Source organism: Talpa occidentalis, unplaced genomic scaffold, assembly GCF_014898055.3.
Source record: "Talpa occidentalis isolate TD23 unplaced genomic scaffold, MPIMG_talOcc4v2.1 talOcc4.12, whole genome shotgun sequence".
Classification (NCBI taxonomy): domain Eukaryota; kingdom Metazoa; phylum Chordata; class Mammalia; order Eulipotyphla; family Talpidae; genus Talpa; species Talpa occidentalis.
Genome location: NW_023601212.1, coordinates 58,219,252 through 58,238,579, shown reverse-complemented (window position 1 = coordinate 58,238,579; position 19,328 = coordinate 58,219,252). Strand labels below are relative to the sequence as shown.

At 34.7% G+C, this 19,328-nt stretch overlaps 1 protein-coding gene across 1 annotated transcript in view; it reads right to left on the bottom strand.

Annotated features, from left to right (window-relative positions):
• Window positions 1-19,328, bottom strand: part of COP1 (COP1 E3 ubiquitin ligase) — a 156,725-nt gene that overhangs the window by 41,688 nt on the left and 95,709 nt on the right. Inside the window, 1 exon segment of the mRNA XM_037506422.2 lies at window positions 18,620-18,736. Within this exon segment, the coding sequence (XP_037362319.1) occupies window positions 18,620-18,736 (117 nt within the window).

Sequence of the window (19,328 nt, the reverse complement as noted above, 5' to 3'; positions counted from 1 at the left end):
GCAGTAACGTCTTTCCTTTACAAAAGGAGAGCCTTCCTAAAGATGGTTAAATTTTAAAGTCTTAATAATTTGAAGATTTATATACCTTCTTTTTCTTTTCTTCCAAACATTTTACTTTGAAAAAGCTGCAGAAAATCTGAAAAAATATTATGAATACCATACTAACGTACCAAGTGTAAACATTTCCTCATACTTACATTTTTCTCCCTGCTACAAACATACCCACTCTTTGATTCCTTGAACCATCTCTAAGTATGTTTCAAACATACTTTACCAGTTAAAAAAATCAGCATCTACCTTCAAATAACAACTTTCCACATGTCATATTTGAGAAAATATAATTAAATATACATTTTATACTCAAATATCTCAGTTGTTTAAAAAATGTCCTGTTGTTTATTTAGGTTTAGCTGATGGGTTACTGACTGAATTAATTTCCATGTTTCATTCATGTTTTTTATATAAATTAATATACTGTTGTTTGAAGCAATAGGATAGTTATTTATACAATGTTCCACGTTTGAATTTTCTAAATGTTTTCTCATTACTGTGTTCATGTTAAGTATTTTTGATAAGAATACTATAAAGGTAATGACCTCCCTACTGCATCATAACAGGGGCATATAAGGTTTGCTCCCATGGTGATGGTTATATTTATTTACTTATATAAATGTACCCAATGTAAAGATTTTGCTTCTTTTAATTTTTTAACCAAATTGTGCTACTTATACAATTATTAAGAGAAATACCAATAAAGAACAATTTTCAATACAGTGAATAACTTTCCCATAGGAATACTGAAAACAAGTTCCACCATCAACAAAGTAATCATTGATATAATAAAATGAGAGTGCAAAAATGATTTATTTTAAATAGACGTAAAAAAATATTGGACTGAATGTTTAATGAAGAGTTCATTATCTTTACTGAAGAATAAAACAAGTATAGTAAGTTGAAGTTTTAAAATACAATTTATCCTATAGCCATTATAGACTGTGTGCCAAAAAGCAAGGCAAAAGTAGTAAATTCAATCTATATACAATATACCAATCAAAGATCAAATTGAATTTCAGAAATCCTAAATTCTACTTTCAAGCTGTCTAGATGCTAGAAAGCTTATAAACTTTCTCAATGTCCTAGTTTTGGGACAGGATCATGAAGAGGTTCAGATGATAAAGTTGGAAAACACCCTATAAAGTTTTCCTTAGAGTAAAATATAGTAAAACAGAGTAAATAATATAGTAAAACAGAGTAAATAATACTTGAGCATTTAAAAATATACAGGCCTATGGGTTACCAATATTTACCACATATAGACATCATTAAATTTAAGTAAAAAATCATTTTTACATGCTTTAAACCACTGATGATAGTACAATACACCACCTTAGCTATCTGAAAGAAAGCTAATCTCTGGAAAGAGAAGCAAGAGAATGTCACAGACTACAACTTCATAAATACCTTGAAAGCATTTCCTTTTAACAGCCTCTCAGAATTTTGTTTTTAAGACCTTTGTTAATTATTTATGAAAGAATAAGAAATTGATCATTGCTTATTTTCTATCATATACAATCAGCCTGAATTTCTGTTTAAGTAAAATTTAGAGTTACATAGTAACTCTAAGACCACTATTATGTATCCTTTACTTTGTGAATCATCCCTCTAAGCTTTATCAATCTGCAAAATACATACAATCCTGACATTTCTCTAACATCATAGAAGTAGCGATTAGCAATCCATACATGAGATTAAGCCACAATCAAATAATCCAATCACAGATCTTAAAAACAAATTAAAATGATTCTGTATGAAAGGAGTTTAACAACAATCAAAATGCGAGCAAACTGAAAGTAAACAACTCTTCTAGGATCCACTAAGGAGATATGGAGGGGGACAAAACTGCTATCCCAAAAAATGAAAAAAAGGGCAAATACACTCATGCCTTACTTTATGAAAGGGATTTGTTTTGAGAAAACCCTCATTAGGCAATTCTGTTGTGCAAAATCACAGAATGTACTTACACAAATCTAGATGGTGCAGCCTACTGCATACCTAAACTGTATGGTATATACTGAGACCACCACTGCATATGCAGCCTATCACTGACAAAAATATCACTACATGATGCATGATTCTACCAGAGCAGAAACTTCTGGTAAAACTGCCATTGGAACCAATGCCCAGAAGAAAAACCTGAACTGCAACTGATGAATTACTGGAGGCTCACAGTGGACAAGTGTGAAGGTTGAAAACTCCAGGCTAACCAAGTCATAGGAGTCTTCTTCAATTCTGTCAGATTTATCTTCATGAATTTAATCAGGTTCTCACAGGCAGAGAACAGAGGAAGTCTGTATGATGCTATAATGCTAGTACATGTCACATACATTTTATCCAAATCCACAGAATGCACAAAGACCAAAACCACTACAGGTGATTACAATGTGCCAATACAAGTTCATCAACTGCACAGGAAATATACCATTCTAGAGGAGGATGTTGAAGAAGAAAACTGCATGCATGGGGGTAGGAGGAGGATTTGTTCTGAACCCAAAATCTCTCTTTAAAAAAAAAAAAAAAAAAAGTAAAAGTCTCAGTAATGCATATTTTCTGGAAAAAAAAAATCTTAGTCAAGAAAAAGTAGTAATAGGGCCTCCCCGGTGGCGCAGCGGTTGAGCGCTGGGTTGCGAACCTGCCCGCGGCCTCTGCGGCACCGGTTCGATCCCCGGCTGCTCCCCGGCCACCAGAGGAGGATCCCACATGGCGCGCAGACCTCTCCTGCCGCCCGCTGCTCCTCTCAGCAGTGTACTTCGGTCCTTCTGCCTGCTCTGCTCCCTGCTCTGGCTCTGGTGAATTCTCTCACCCTCCCGCGCTTCTGACTGTACCCAGTGCTTGTATAAATAAATCTTAAAAAAAAAAAAAAAAAAAAATTGTTGAAAAAAAAAAAAAAAAGTAAAAAAAAAAAAAAAAGAAAAAGTAGTAATAGTCCTCCCTCAACTATTTGAAATTTCAAGATATGAAAGAGATTAAATATGAGCTGCTCCATTTACAGCTCATTTAGGAAAGGGAACCTTTTTTTACTTAACAGAAGTCCTTTCCATCGCCACTTGGCCTTCCTTTCCACCTAACTCTTGAGGAATCTAAAGAAATAGAATTTGAGAACACTTGCATTGATCAATAGGAAAAAATGTTTTCATTTATTTTTACCCATACTTATTTTTTTGCAGGGAGTATATTAATGAATTTTTAATGCTTAATTCCAAAGCTGACAGAAAGTAAAAACTTTTACAAATCACTACTATCACCGCAACAAAAACAACCAGTTCAAAATATCAATAATATCTACGTGTTTCCAATAACATTTGTGTATGTCCATGATTTGTTGGTCTTAATTATCTCCGAAAGAAAAAATGTGTTGGCCTAAAGAATCTCTTGTGCTGTCTTTCATAGTAGCCTGGCAACAGGGAAAATATTGTTCAAATTTTGATACTCACTAAGAGAATCTAGTACAATGTTCTATATGTAGACGTTAGTAGCTAAACAGCAATAACATTGTAAACTTTATCATTGGAAATTAGGAAAATACCGATGTATACAATATAGAAAAAAAGTTTCTAAAATTGTTATTTGAATTTATCTGAAAGCACACACAAGTTACTTGTGAAATATACAGTTTAATATCATTGGCTATAATAAAGATTAAGGTAAAACATAAACCACATGATCTAAAATATTCACAGTGATAACATAGTAAATGAGTACAAATTTGGGGGCAAAATTTCCTGAGCTGATTCCGTAGTTGCCGTTAAGGAATCATTTTCTCTAGAATAAAATATGTGCTAATTATTAGACAAACTGAAGGATCTATTTTCCTCTTCTAATTTAACAGGTGATATTTTAGTAAGCTAGAGCATATTTTAATAAATATTGTTCAAATATGATAAATCTAAATTTATAGGCAATGTTTTCCCAATCTTATATCTTCCCAAAGATCCACATCCACACCTGAAATAAATGCACCGAAATTCATACCTCAAAACACAGTATAAAATTATCTCCACCATTTGGCCTAGTTTGCTAAATTTACATAGCCAAACTAAGAAATGCAAAAGTATTTAAACATACTAAATGTTTCATTTGGGAGAATACGCTTCAAATCTTTACTGATCTGCTTTATTTCAGTTTCTTTTCACATATTTCTGCTTTAAAGATTCAATGCAAATAATGCTAAATAATGATAAGTAATTAATAAGAAACGTGAGATAGTACAATTTTTTTATTACTATAAAGTCACTTAAAACAAAAAAATCCACTTGGTATATATAAAGGTTGTAAATAAATCTGATTCACTTCAAAAATCTGGAAAATGGCTGTCTAAATTAATGGATGTAGTAAAGAAATGAAAAAGCCTAAATGTGACTGTTTAAAAATTCTAGTGATGATTTCTTTGAATACCCTCAAAAACAAATTCATTTTAGGAAACTGGCAAAAAATTTTGGAATCAAATTTGATAAACAAGTATTAGAACAAATGATTGATGTTCTGGGTGGGCAGCATAAAGTAATTTTTACATAGAGAATATGGATTTTCCGAGTTGACAGAGGCTGTCATATATATGTACTGGTAAACTGAGTTGATCAAATTAGCAGCACCTAATAATTTCTGCTTTTTGAATCAGAGATAGGGGTATAAAATTTCCTTAGATTCTGAAATTTAAACTTCTCCTAGAATTTGTCTCCTTAATATATATATATTTTTTTTTATTTATACATGCACTGGGCACAGTCAGAAGCGCGGGAGGGTGAGAGAATTCACCAGAGCCAGAGCGGGAAGCAGAGCAGGCAGAAGGACCGAAGTACACTGCTGAGGGGAGCAGCGGGCAGCAAGAGAGGTCTGTGCGCCATGTGGGACCCTCCTCCGGTGGCCGGGGAGCAGCCGGGGATCGAACCGGCACCGCAGAGGCCGCGGGCAGCTTCGCAACCCAGCGCTCAACCGCTGCGCCACCGGGGAGGCCCTCCTTAATATATTTTGAAGCTACAGTATGACATACTTGTTCAGCATGTATATCTTCATTCTAAGTTATCCTTTTATCACTACATTGTGATACTTTTTTTAAACTTCGAAGTCTAATTGTTCTCATTAACTATAACTTTGCCAGTTCTCTTATAATATTTCATATTATTTTCTTTCATTTATTTCAATTTTATTTTATCCTTCAAATGTAGGTGTCTCTAATACACATTTAACTGACAAACTTTACTTTTTTTTAATAATCTAATCAGATTCGATCTTTGAACTGGTAAAACTTAATCTGTTTCAATTTACTGTGATCAGTTTAGTGAGATATTAGACTTACGCTCATATTTTTTCCTATTTACCCTGCTTTTACTATCGTTTCTTCATTTCTTCCTTTCCTGTTCTCTGCAGACTGAGGCTTTTTTTTTTTTTTTTTTTTTTTTTAAATACAGATTCAGTTTTGTTTCCTACTGCAGGTTTGGAAGTAGAAATCCTATTTCTACTCTTTAATAATTATGCTTAAAATTTTAGAATGGTTATATTACTTAAGGGATAAAGCTAATTTCGTTACAAAGACAATATAAAATCCTTAGATTGCTTTACAGTTCTTCTCCAAAATCTGGATATTATTGTCCAAATGTTTATTTCCATCCTTTTAAAAACTTCCAAATTAGTCTAATTTTTCAGTTGTTATTATTATTAGTTCAGCGAGACAATGCTAGTTATGATTTACTCATTTATTTTTTTTCCTGTTATGTTCAATTCTGTTCTTTTGCTTATTTCTCTGCAATGGGGGAATATAGAAGCAGCATCTTATATTGTGCAGGCAATATAAGGTAATGGTTAGTATCCTCCGAGGCGTAACTCCTAGTCACCACTAGGGTCTAAGGTTAAGACAAAGTTTCTGGAAATCTCTGCAGCTAGGCAGACATTTACAATACCCTCAGCAGACACTTCCCAGGATCATGTCACTTTTTCACTCCCTGTTAACTCTTCAACATCTAGGTCCTTGAATTATTGAGGCCAACAACTTTCCATCAGCAGGACTAATCAAACAACACAATTTCAGTTCACAGGTTTAATTCGTTAGTTTTTATACTGTTTTCCTCTCACCATTTGTGAGTTAGATACTCTGTATGCTAAGTATCTAAAACAATATTGTATATACTTTACCTAAAATAATGTTGATGTGAAACAAATGTTTGTTGATAAAGGATTTTCAGTTTATTTAGCCTATCACATTGTTAGAACCAGAATTCCCTTTTTAGTATCTAATTGCTTTTATTGGTAAAATAATCATTTGAAGCAATTTTAAAAATAAAACACTGATTAACCCTCAATTTATGTCAAGTAATTTATCTTACAGTATACTTCACAAATGTCTATTTCCAGAGGCATTTTCATCCAACCCAGCATAAAAATCTGCATTGTAACTAGTGTTCCAGAAATACTGCAAGTTTTATATAGCAGTATATTAGGTAGACAGCATGCCAGAATATGAAAAACTAATCTAAAATAGGAAATTTAAAGGCAAACAATAATGTAGTTTTGGGGCTTAGTCTATTTAATGAACTCCTTTATGCTATTTTTAAAAGGCATAATGAGTCCTATTATCTCAGTAATAATAGTTCATGAGAAAAAAAGTTTTTTCCTTTTACTGGACAGATTTGCTCTTTATGTTTTACTAAATGCTGTAAGAACACAGAAAATATTCTAATACAATTATATTCATTAAACAAACCAAGCTTTCTTACTATGACATATAACATGTCATCATTTAGTCTATATCTACATTTCCAATTCTCATTCACCAATTAAGGATCCTGTAAATTTTTTAAAAAGATTTATTTATTTATTTACACACACACACACACACACACACACACACACACACACACACACACACAGCACTGGGTACAGTGAGAAGCGCGGGAGGGTGAGAGAATTCACCAGAACCAGAGCAGGGAGCAGAACAGCCAGAAGGACCGAAGTACACTGCTGAGGGGAGCAGTGGGAGCAGCAGGAGAGGTCTGCGCGCCATGTGGGACCCACGCCAATGCCCAGGGATCGAACCAGTGCTGCAGAGGCTGTGGGCAGCTTCGCAGCCCCGCGCTCAACTGCTGCGCCACCAGGGAGGCCCAAGGATCCTGTAAATATTTTTAGCATATTTATTCTTGTCCAAGGAGAAAAGAATAGGGTAGACATAAAAATGACTTGCAGAGCAATTTCAAAACACCGGTGCTTAGTCTTCTTTGAAGATTCTGATTTGGAAGGTTTGTGATAGATTTCCACATACCAGTAACTGTTCAGTTTTTCAAAAGAGATTGATACAAAGTATTGTTCCAATGTCACTTTTCACAATGCATCTCACAATGGATTTTCTTATCTATCTTACCTAACAAACTATGACATCCTTGAGGGGTAGGATTATTTTTAGTTTTTGTATGGATAGTAACAAATATAATTATTTTAAAAATGTTAGTGAAGTTAATAAATGAATGATAAAACTTTGATGAAATATAATTTCAGGTAACCTGAAATTACCATCTTTTCAAAAAGATGGTACATAGTTAATCTTCTCCAAGTAATTACTAGTTAGTTTTCTCCTAGGGGCGATGAGGTAGTCACTTCAGATATATAAATCTATATTTATGTATCCAAATATATATCTATATTTAGGTGTATATATATACACTATATAAGTAGATATATAATTAAAATGGACTACGAAGTTCATTGAATTTATGCTGACAAGTATCATAAACATTCTATTTGTGGATCCAGAGTACAGGTATCACCTACCTGCCAATCTCACAAATGTTTCACACCATAATAACCACAACTTTTTAATAATAACACTCAGTAAAGAGTTAGATAAAATGGCCAATTTCGTTTTTATTTCCTGTAATTTAACTCTGGAATAGATTCATCTTACTGTATCCATTCATTCATCACCTAACTTACCCAACCTTCTGTTCATTCATCCATGTGAGTAGAGTTAACATCTTATTCCATCACAGTTTTGAATTAACTAGCTTTTGGTTGTTCAAAGGAAGGGAAAAAAAAAAAAAAAAGACTTGTCTTCATTTGTTTAAAAAAAAAAAAGGCTGGATACAGAATTTAGGACTTAATTTTTTTTTAAATCATTTTAAACATGTGTGGCTCCAATGAATTTTGGCCTTGATCGTTCCTGCCAAGATGTTTGCTTTCATTTTATCTTTCATTGTAATATTTCTTTTATTCTAGCTTCAAGATTTATTTTTGTTTTCAGCAGTTGGACTTGATATGCCTAGGTATTTATCTTTTTATACTGTTTGAGATTCTGGAGTTTCTAGTATCTGTGGATTGATAGTTTTCATCAAAATTCTTGGTCTTTATCTTTTTAAATGTTTCTTTTGTCCCTTTCTCTCCCTCAACAACTCCAATTATAAGCATGTTTAACTGATACTATCCAAAAACTCTCGGCTATGATGTTCTAGTTTTCCCTCCTACTGTTTATCACTTTGGATTTCTACTAATCTATCTTCAAGTTCATGTAGTTGTTTTCTTACTTTGTATCCAATTTACATGGTATGACACCTTAGGTTTCATTGTCAGGCATATTAACTTAAATATGAAATTTGAGGAGACAGAAATGGATTCTGTGAAATCTCTAAGTTTCTAAATATACCGTGAATACTTACAGTATTTCACCAGTATTTCCTCAACATTTACTTTAGATTACATGTGAAATATTTCATATGTCTTTCCCTATGTTTTTAAAACACTCGTGCAAAGGTAGTGATTTTTTTTTTTAGTAATATAATTCCATGTAGTGTTTTGGTTTTTTTCTGGGATTTCAAATAAGTGGAAGCCAGTGAAGGTGATAAAATGTGCTGTAATTATATAAGCATATTGTTACTATACATGTAATTATTTTTTATTAACAGAAATGATTAGTAAGAGTATTGGTAATCATACAAAGAGATGGCCTTCATTCATTCTACACTATAAACAGTGTATTAATTGGCCACTGCCACAAAACTATCATTTAACAAACTACCCCAAAATTTAGTGGCTTAAAACTGTCATTTATTTTCATTGATCTGAGGGACAACTTAGGGTTGGCTGATTTTAGCAGGGATTATTTTTTGTGTCTGGAGGTTATATGATTTGCCTGGGATAAGTAAATACTGTTCCAAGAGTCTCTCCTTTTCCCTGGAACCAATAGGTGGCTGGAATAGCTTGAACATGTTCTCTTATGGTGATGGCAGAGTGAGTTCAAGTGTGAATGAAACATTTCAAACTTCAATGTCGCACCCACCATCACTGGGCAAAAGCAAGTTAAACAGGTAAGCCCAGTCAAAGCTGGAAATGTTTCCTCAGAGCGGGAATAACACTGCTTCATTATAAAGCACAAACATACAGTGAAGGATAGAAAACCGAGACTTAATGAAATTTACTATAAATATTAAAATTTAAAACAAGTCTTCAACTTCTACAATAGTTTAAAATTGACTTATGACAGAACAATTAAATTTAGACTGGTGCTAATTTAAAGTCAAACTAGAAGAGTCAAAACTGTGATTTATAGAGCTTATTAATTCAGAGCCAATGAAAGAGGCAGAAGTGACTCTTACAGTATCAACAGGTGCAAACATTGCATTTATATATTAGAAGTTCACAAAAAGAAAATAATAACCACTAAATAGGAAAAAAGTGAACTAGATAGGCTTTCAAGTTCTTAATTTATAATACTAACATGGCAATCTATATATTCTGTATAATCTAGATAGTATTTTGACCATGGCCTCTATCTAATTAATATCTATAACTCAGATACTAGTGGCTAAATTTTATATTTTCTACAGAGATCCTTTTGTAATAGAATTCTTTTTCTTTTAAAGATTTATTTTCATGTATGCATACAAGAACTGGGGTGTAATCAGAGGTGGGGGCATGGGGTGACAGCATTCACTAGAGACATAGTGGAGAGCAGAACAGACAGACTGACTGATATATACTGCTGAGGGGAGCAGAGGGCAACACAGGAGAGGTATGCTGCGCCATGTGGGTTAGCTCCCTGGCCAGGAATAGAACTCCTGCTACACTGGCTGTAGATAGCTTCATAGTGCTGAGACTGAACCCCTTACGCCACCAGGGAGGCCCTATAATAGAATTATTCTCAATATCCCTACTCTTAATTCTTTCACTAAAGAAATAATCTCTAAATTATATGACTACTGTTTCAGCATACTCTAAAAATCTAAGCTTGAAAACACCAAATGTTTAAATCCAAAAAAAATTGATTTCAATTTTCTAAAATGGGTTTTCCAAAATATTTCAAGTATTTCACATGATAGATTTACAATAATTTATAGCAGTAAGCCACGCTTAGAAGTCAATTTTGTAAAACCTCAACCAGGAAAAACACATTTTCCAGAATTGCTTCATAAATCACATCTATAAAGATGTAAAAATCTATTTCCTCTGATTGAGTGAATATGTGAGTAAACAATGACAATACTACTTTACTCTGACTTTGGGCTTATTCTAACAATTCTCTTAAACATAACACATTCTGGCTATAATTGAGATTAAGACCAAGTGTTCTCATGTTTGCATAAAAGAAGCATAGATGATATATAGGTGAACCTGAAACCTCTGTGATCTACTAGCTATGGAAACAAGAATTAGTTTTGATAATAGCTTCAATTTTTCAAAAAGACTTTAAGAGAGACTAAAATGTCTGTTCACTTAAACCATTTTTACTCATAACTGTCAAAACATCAGTCAACTTTAAGAAGTTTCCTCTTATAAGACACAAGGCAAAAGAAGAAAGCATTTAAGGCCTCCCCTGGTGGCGCAGCAGTTGAGCGCTGGGCTGCGAAGCAGCCTCTGCAGTGCCGGTTCGATCCCCGGCCACCGGCAAGGGTCCCACAGGGCATGCAGACCTCTCCTGCCGTGCCCGCTGCTCCCCTCAGCAGTGTATTTCGTCAGTCTGCTTGTTCTATTCCCCCGCTCTGGCTCTGGTGAATTCTCTCACCCTCCCGCGCTTCTGACTGTACCCAGTGCTTGTATAAATAAATAAATCTTAAAAAAAAAAGAATAAATCATTTAATGATTTTGTGAATGTCTATATGCTAAATTTTCAGCATTTGTCTAAGTTAGTTTACATTTTCACCATCTTTTAAAAAAAACTTTCTTTCTGACTTGGAAAAATAGCCTGCGTATAGAAAAAGTCTATACTTAAAAGTCTCTAATACATCACATTGTCCTTCCCTCCTTCTCAGAGTTAACCACTATATCTGAAATTATAATTATTTCTTCTCTTTTCTTTATGGTTTGACTATACAAAAACACATATAGATTCCTAAATAGTAGTAGTATCATTGTATTTCATGATCCTAAGTAGAGTTATACTGTACATTCTTCTGTGACTATCTTTTACTCAACATTTATGTTTGTAACTCACCCACATGGATTCATGGAGCTGTAGTTCATTTCTTACTGCTGAATGCATTCTATGGTATGAATGTATAAGCAATATCACTATCTACATTATTTAAATACTCATTTCTGTAGGTCATGGCTTCTCAAATTCTTACAAGTTTCTAGGTGATTCTGATGCTCTTGCTGCGCAGCCTACATTTTGAATAGCAGCAATATAGAGTATATGTACCACATTTTTTTTTTTTGTAAGAGTTCCCTTGATGTAATTTAGATACTAACACCTAGTGTCATTTTTATGTGTTCTAATTATAATACCCTAACTAATGAATTAAACATTTTGGTATTATTTAACAAGTTTTCATTTTTATGGTAAATTTATCCACCTTTCATTTATGGTTTACACTTTGCATATTAAGGCCTTGCCTACCACAAGATCATATTGATATCTTCTCTTATGCTTTATAGATTTGTTGTTTACATTTAGTCATTCAGTCATCTGGAATTGATTTTATGTACTAAGTTTGGCAGAGTTACAATCAATTTTCCTGTATCAATTATCCAAGTGTGAAAATACCATATTTTCCAAACTCCTACTCAAAAAGTTTTTATTAGCTATCAAAAATTCATGTGATTCTGTTCTACTAGTCTACTTGATGCCAACATAAAGTTTCATCAACTAACTTTATCCTTTTTAAAGTACAACTCTTGTGTAAAGAACATGCTGCATTTTGAACATTTTAACTGGATTTGTTAAACCTTGCTTCTTACCTGGGGTCATAAAGCCATTTTCATTTACAATAATAGATATATTCGGCATTCTATCTATCAGCTTATTTTCTGTTTTTAATTATCCCCAATTTTCTATGCTTTTTCCCCTTTTCCTTACTGTTTTCTTTTGGACTAGACAAATATTCTACTCCTTCCATACTAGTCCAAAATCAGTTTGAATTTTATACTTTGATCCAATAACTTTAATAATTTACCTAAGAGATCATATCATGGATCACATGGTTCCCAAGTGTTCATATTTAGAAGCTAATAATAGTTTCAAAAATGGAAAGATGGTCATGCCTATTATATTAGTAACAGCAGAAATAAGATATGCTAAGGCCTTCCTGGTGGTGCAGTGGTTGAGCGCTAGGTTGTGAAGCTGCCAGCAGCCTCTGCAGCGCCGGTACGATCCCCGGCCACCAGCACTGCTCCCCTCAGCGGTATACTTCGTCAGTCTGCCTGTTCTGTTCTCCACTCTGGCTCTGGTGAATTCTCTCACCCTCCCGCGCTTCTGAAATAAATAAATAATATGCTAAACTTTATAATATCTTTGCATTTAATACAGAAATAAAATTTCTGTGAAGATAATTTTTCAGAAGCTCTAGCTAGAGTCCTACTAAGGGCTGGAAGGCAAGACAGACATAAATAGTTAAAAGATTTACTAGGAGTTCCAAAGGCATTTTTAGATTTTATTTTGGCAAAGATTTTATTTATGGCAAAGTAATAACTTGGTTTTTAAATATTGTCATTATGCATGACACTTCCATTTAAAGTCACCAAATTACATGGAAACTTGAATATAAAATGTTCTTGATGTTTATTTTCCCCTAATATATATGTATAATAGATAACTGAAACACAAGTGCATGAGTGCTATGACATTTATCAAGATCTATTTAACAAATACTCACACTTAATTCATTTAAATGTGGAGGAAGAGATATCCCCACTAGCAACTGTTGTATATAAAAGATAGGGAAGGGCCTCCCCGGTGGCCCAGCGGTTGAGCGCTGGGTTGCGAAGCTGCCCACAGCCTCTGCAGTGCCGGTTAGATCCCCGGCTGCTCCCCGGCCAGAGAGGAGGGTCCCACATGGCGTGCAGACCTCTCCTGCCGCCTGCTGCTGCCCTCAGCAGTGTACTTCAGTCCTTCTGCCTGCTCTGCTCCCCTCTCTGGCTCTGGTGAATTCTCTCACCCTCCCGCGCTTCTGACTGTATCCAGTGCTTGTATAAATAAATAAATATTAAAAAAAAAAGATAAGGCAGATTTATGAACCTAACAAGCCTAAAATGTTTCCCATTACCATGGAGTGAAAAGATGGAAAAAACATAAAAAAGTCTTATTTACCTCACTCAAGTTCTCAATGTTAATTCTGCAAAATAAATGAAATTAGGCTTCACAGCTCCTTAAATACCACAATCTTAGATGTTGACAGAAAGGAATTAATTATATTTTAGTGACTATGATATAAGGAGTGGGGTATGAGGTCAGAGCTCTATAGATATTCTAAAATTGTATGTGTTATATGCTGTAGGTGTTGATTTTTTAGTGGGCACCCCAATTTTTTATAACATTGTTCTAAAAAATATTTATTGGCCCTCCTTTTCAAGAAATGCAATCTACCTACCTAACTAAAGGTATTTATAAAATTATTAATGGTAGTAGCTGAAAGGAGGTAGTTTAATAAAGTATGATCAAGGAGAACTTAAGCTTTTTAATATATGATAGTTGAGAAATATGATATAGTCTTGTACTACTTTATAACTAGAGACAATCTTTAAATGATTATATAAATATTTTTAAACAAAAGATGCCATGTAGGGCCTCCCCGATAGCACAGCGGTTGAGCGCTGGGTTGCAAAGCTGCCCGCTGTCTCTGCGGCGCCGGTTCGATCCCCGGCTGCTCCACGGCCACAGGAGGAGGGTCCCACATGGCGCGCAGACCTCTCCTGCCGCCCGCTGCTCCCCACAGCGGTGTACTTCAGTCCCTCTGCCTGCTCTGCTCCCTGCTCTGGCTCTGGTGAATTCTCTCACCCTCCCGCGCTTCTGACTGTACCCAGTGCTTGTATAAATACATAAATAAACAAACAAACAAGTAAATAAATAAATCTTTAAAAAAAAAAAAAAGATGCCATGTAAATTATTCTCAGATACCTTTACTGAGAGTCAAATTTTTATGGAAGAAGCTTTATGAAAATTCCTGAGTAAAGATTTTCAAATAGTAAACAGTATGAGTGGACTATTGGAGGTGATCAAAGAGAATACAGAACAGAGAACTATACTTATACTTTATACAATGAGAAGCCACTGAAAGCTTTGAATAAAGGGTGTAATCTTGACATTTAAAACTAATCCAGGGCCTCCCCGGTGGCGCAGCGGTTGAGCGCTGGGTTGCGAAGCTGCCCGCAGCCTCTGCGGCGCCGGTTCAATCCCCGGCTGCTCCACGGCCACCGGAGGAGGGTCCCACATGGCACGCAGACCTCTCCTGCTGCCCGCTGCTCCCCTCAGCAGTGTACTTCGGTCCTTCTGCCTGCTCTGCTCCCCGCTCTGGCTCTGGTGAATTCTCTCACCCTCCCGCGCTTCTGACTGTACCCAGTGCATGTATAAACAAACAAACAAACAAATAAATAAATAAACATGCCTCTATTAAAAAATAAAAATAAATAAATTAAAAAAAAAAAACTAATCCAAATAACAAAGACAAGTTTTTGTCTTTTTGAAGACTGAGTTGTCATATGCTAAATCACAAAAATTAGGATGTATTGGAAATGGCAAAACAAATAGTCTGTGTATATGTTTATAAATTGTTTAGTTTACTGAGAGTAAAAAGTTTATAGTAACCAAAATTTAAAATGTTCATTAATAAAACAGAAACACTATTTCAAAATTTCTATGTGTTCTAGGGACAATATTACTCCCCAGCAAATATATTAGCATAAATTCCACTTCTGAATCATAAGAATACTCTGAGTACCCCATAGTTCTTATATGTTACACAAATTACAGCTTATAAAATTTTAAGATATTTCATGTTAGTATGTAAGCAACTCAACCTTCTATTAAAACCACAGATTGGGCCTCCTTAGTGGCACAGGGGTTAAAGTCTCAGCACTATCAAGCTAGCATCAACCACTGCGGTACAAGTTAGAACCCAGACCAGGGAGCTAGCACATGGCGCAGCAGACCTCTCCTGTATTGCCCGCTGCTCCCCTCAGCTATGTATTTCAGGAGATCCACCTGTTCTGCTCCCTACTTTGTCTCTGGTAAATCTCTCCACCCACCCTCTGCCCCCCACCCCGCCCCACCTGTGGCCTATACCCCAGTTCTTGTATGCATAAATAAAAATAAATCTTTTTAAAAAAATTAAAAAAACACATTGCCAAGAGTTCTACTTACTTTAGTCTTATAATGCTCTCCCCAAATAGTGTTAGAGAAAATAAATTGGAAAGTTGCTTTTCTACCTTTTCCTACTCAATATGAAAATGTTATGTAGTACTTGTATTAACAAAAACTACTGAACACCTTTAACCTTTACCCTTGTTAAAAACATTCTCTTCTGGGGCCTCCCCGGTGGCGCAGCGGTTGAGCGCTGGTTTGTGAAGCTGCCCACAGCCTCTGCAGCACGGGTTCGATCCCTGGCCACCAGCCAGGGGTCCCACATGACACACAGACCTCTCCTGCCGTGCCCGCTGCTCCCCTCAGCAGTGTACTTTGGTCTTCTGCCTGTTCTGCTCCCTGCTCTGGCTCTGGTGAATTCTCTCACCCTCCCGCGCTTCTGACTATACCCAGTGCTTGTATAAATAAATAAATCTTTAAAAAACATTCTCTTCTGGTCAAAGCAGCTTCAGATAATCTCAGAGCTTAAGAAAAAAATGTAAATACTCTAAAATAAAATGCAGTCTTTCACTCAGTATTAATCACAATAAAAGGCAATTTAAAATGCCTAATATACCTTTTCAAAGTGAAGTTTTAATCCACTTAAAATATTTTTCATGTTGATAAGCTCCAAAAAATAACAAAACAAACCTAGACATTTTTTTATATTATGGCAAAAAGTGAAAGAGTAATAAATAATGAAGTAAAAGCACAACGATAGAAAAGAGTTTATTGCACCAAATAGGAATATAGGATCTAAATGAAGGTAGGCAGGGAAACTTACAATTAGCATGATGCATCACCATCCAACTAGTATCCACCATGCCTTAGCAATAGGGAGTCAAACTGTTTTATGTGGGTATCTTACTAATAATCTACTTCTACTAACTCCATAAGTAACTTTTTAAAATGTACAGTCAATTCCCTTATGTCAAATTCATCATCTCAAGTGATATTTAATAAGCAACTTCATGAATATGACTATCCTGTTTTTAATGGGAAAATAAATGCTACAGCTAAAGAGAGTTTTACAGTTTAAGAAGTAACAATGAGCAGAGACAGAGGCCTTCCCCAGGTAATGCTATGCATCCTAACCAGGTCAAGTCTTAGTACTGGTGATGAGGCACCTTTGTTTTCTTTTGTTTAAGAAAAAGTATTAATCACCAAGTGGTGAAATACAGCAAAAGAATGGTTCAACAAATGAACCAACTGAGTCCCCAAAGGGTTTTATATGACAACCCTCTTCACATATAGAAATTTTTTTTCCAACTATTGAGAAGATCCTCAAATATCTGAAATCATGGACTGATGGCTCTGGATCAGAATCATGATTAACTAGCTAATTACACAGCTAAAGCATTTTTAAGATAGGTTTGTCATTTCTAAGAAGGAGAAATTTTGAAGATGTTCATATCTGGCATCTGACCTCTTTTCCTATATGATGGCCCATGGCTAGTACATTTATGAAATGTAATTCAATAATTAAAATTCAATAAGCCATTTTAATTAAATACATGACAAAGCACACAAAATAACTAAGAAATTATTGAGCACCATATAGTTTTACACATAGCATATTTCTTTCATAAACTGTGTAAGAGCCCTGAAGAGCTATCTCTGTTTTAAGGATAAGGTACTTTGGAAAAGAAATTAACAAGTGGCCCACAGTCACATTTCTAGTCAGTGACAAGACAGGGTTAAATAAGGAAGTAGTAGGTTCAAATGGAAAAGAATAACACTTAACAATGGGGAGGAATCTATATGCTACCAAAAAAGATATCCCTGGTGGCGCAGGCGGTTGAGCACCGCACTATGAAGTTGTTCGCAGCCTCTGCAGCGTGGGTTCGATCCCGGACGGCTGGCGAGAATCCCACATGGCACGGCAGGCCTCTCCTGTCTCGCTCGCTGCTCCCCTCAGCAGTGTGTTTTGTCAGTCTGCCTGTTCTGTTCCCAGCTCTGTCTCTGGTGAATCCTTTCACCCTCCCGTGCCTCTGGCCTATACCCCAGCACTTGTATAAATAAAAATTAAATCTTTAAAAAAAAAAAAAAAAAAAGATATTCTACTCATGTTAGGTCATACCCTCATCAAATTTAATAAGAAAATTATGTCAGTATTCCAATAAAACAGATAATTTGAAATAGGAAAAGGTACAATGACAGATTTAAATTGTGGGTTTTCTTTTTGAAAGGTGATATTGATACATGATTCAGTGAGAGTTTATATTTTAAAATGCAGAATGCTAACAAAAAAGAATCAAGGAGAACTAACAATGCAGAAGTTAAATTACAGTTGTTTACAATTTTGGAAACATTCAGTGGAGGAAAACACACATAAAAGATAAAAGGATTAAAAAAGCAGTGACAATATGATTTACATCTCACCCCATAACATTTTCAAGAATGAAAGAAGGCAATAAATAAAAGTAATTATGGTACAACAAATATCAACTAGGACTACCTCAAGAAACTCAGACATCCATTATCTTAATTAAGAAAAATATTTTGGCCAATTAGTCTTTTCTATCATAATAATGGCCAACCTTTTTCTGAGTACTTGTTATTTTAGCACATACTCTGTGACACAAGACTTTGTCTGCCTTATTGACTACCTCTAGACGGGTACTTCATGTGTTGTAAGCACTCAACAAATTACTAAAGATATTAATAGGTTTCCTTTAATTAAAAAAGAAAATTCCTGTGTTTACGAATATAAATAGTTTAAATATCATTATAACCTAATTTTGTGAATAAGTAATAACCATTAGTTCATAAGTGCAAACACTTGTAAGAACAACAAAATAACCAATAGACTGTTTCTATGAATTAAACACAGGTGAGAGAATACTGAAATTAAAGTACAACAATAAATAAGTAATGGCAACTTAATGCCTATTTCTAATTTTGAGTCTAATAATGAAAACAAATAAACCTACAAATAGTTATTCTTTTTAAAATAAGCTACTCATTCATTTGTCCTAGTCATGATAATCAACCACCATGAGACTGAAAAAAAAATCTTTCTCTTCTTACCTGCACAGCCAAAAGCCAAATGGTATCTAGACGAGGGGCTGAATTTAACACAACACACATTAGCCTTTGCCTCAATGCTGGCCACTGAGTTGTCTAGGTTGGTAGACCACAGCTTCACTAAGGATTAAAGAGAAAAAAAAAGAAAAGAAAGAAATAATATATTAGCAAATGCTTCTGTAATCTAGAGTTTATTTAGTGCTACAGTTGCCTTTTCATACTACCGTACACATTTTGGTTTACTGAAATAAAGTTTAAACGTAACAACTGAACAGAACAGAATATTGAAACTGAGAGTTCACTTTCAAAGATAAAAAGCAAAAATAAACAATCAATGTATACTGAGAGGTAACATGGTCCCATAACTAAGGAATAAAAGATAGGGATGAAAAAAAGCAATCTGGTGCTAGTTAGTATATACATGTGTTGTTTGTGCATTCTGTGTGTGTGTGTACACATACTGGGAGTATGGTGACTATAAGATTTATTTTCCAACCTATGACACTTTTGGGAAACACAGATAAACACATTCTTTTTTCATATGTATGATATATATCAGATACAAATGCCATTTAAAGAACCCGGGAGCTTTTCGTATTTTATCTATGAATTAAGAATGCCATCACTTAAAACTTTGGAGTAGGAATTTAGTCATATGATTTACGTATGTCTACAATAACAGAGTACAGAATTTAGTTAAATTTTTGTTTTG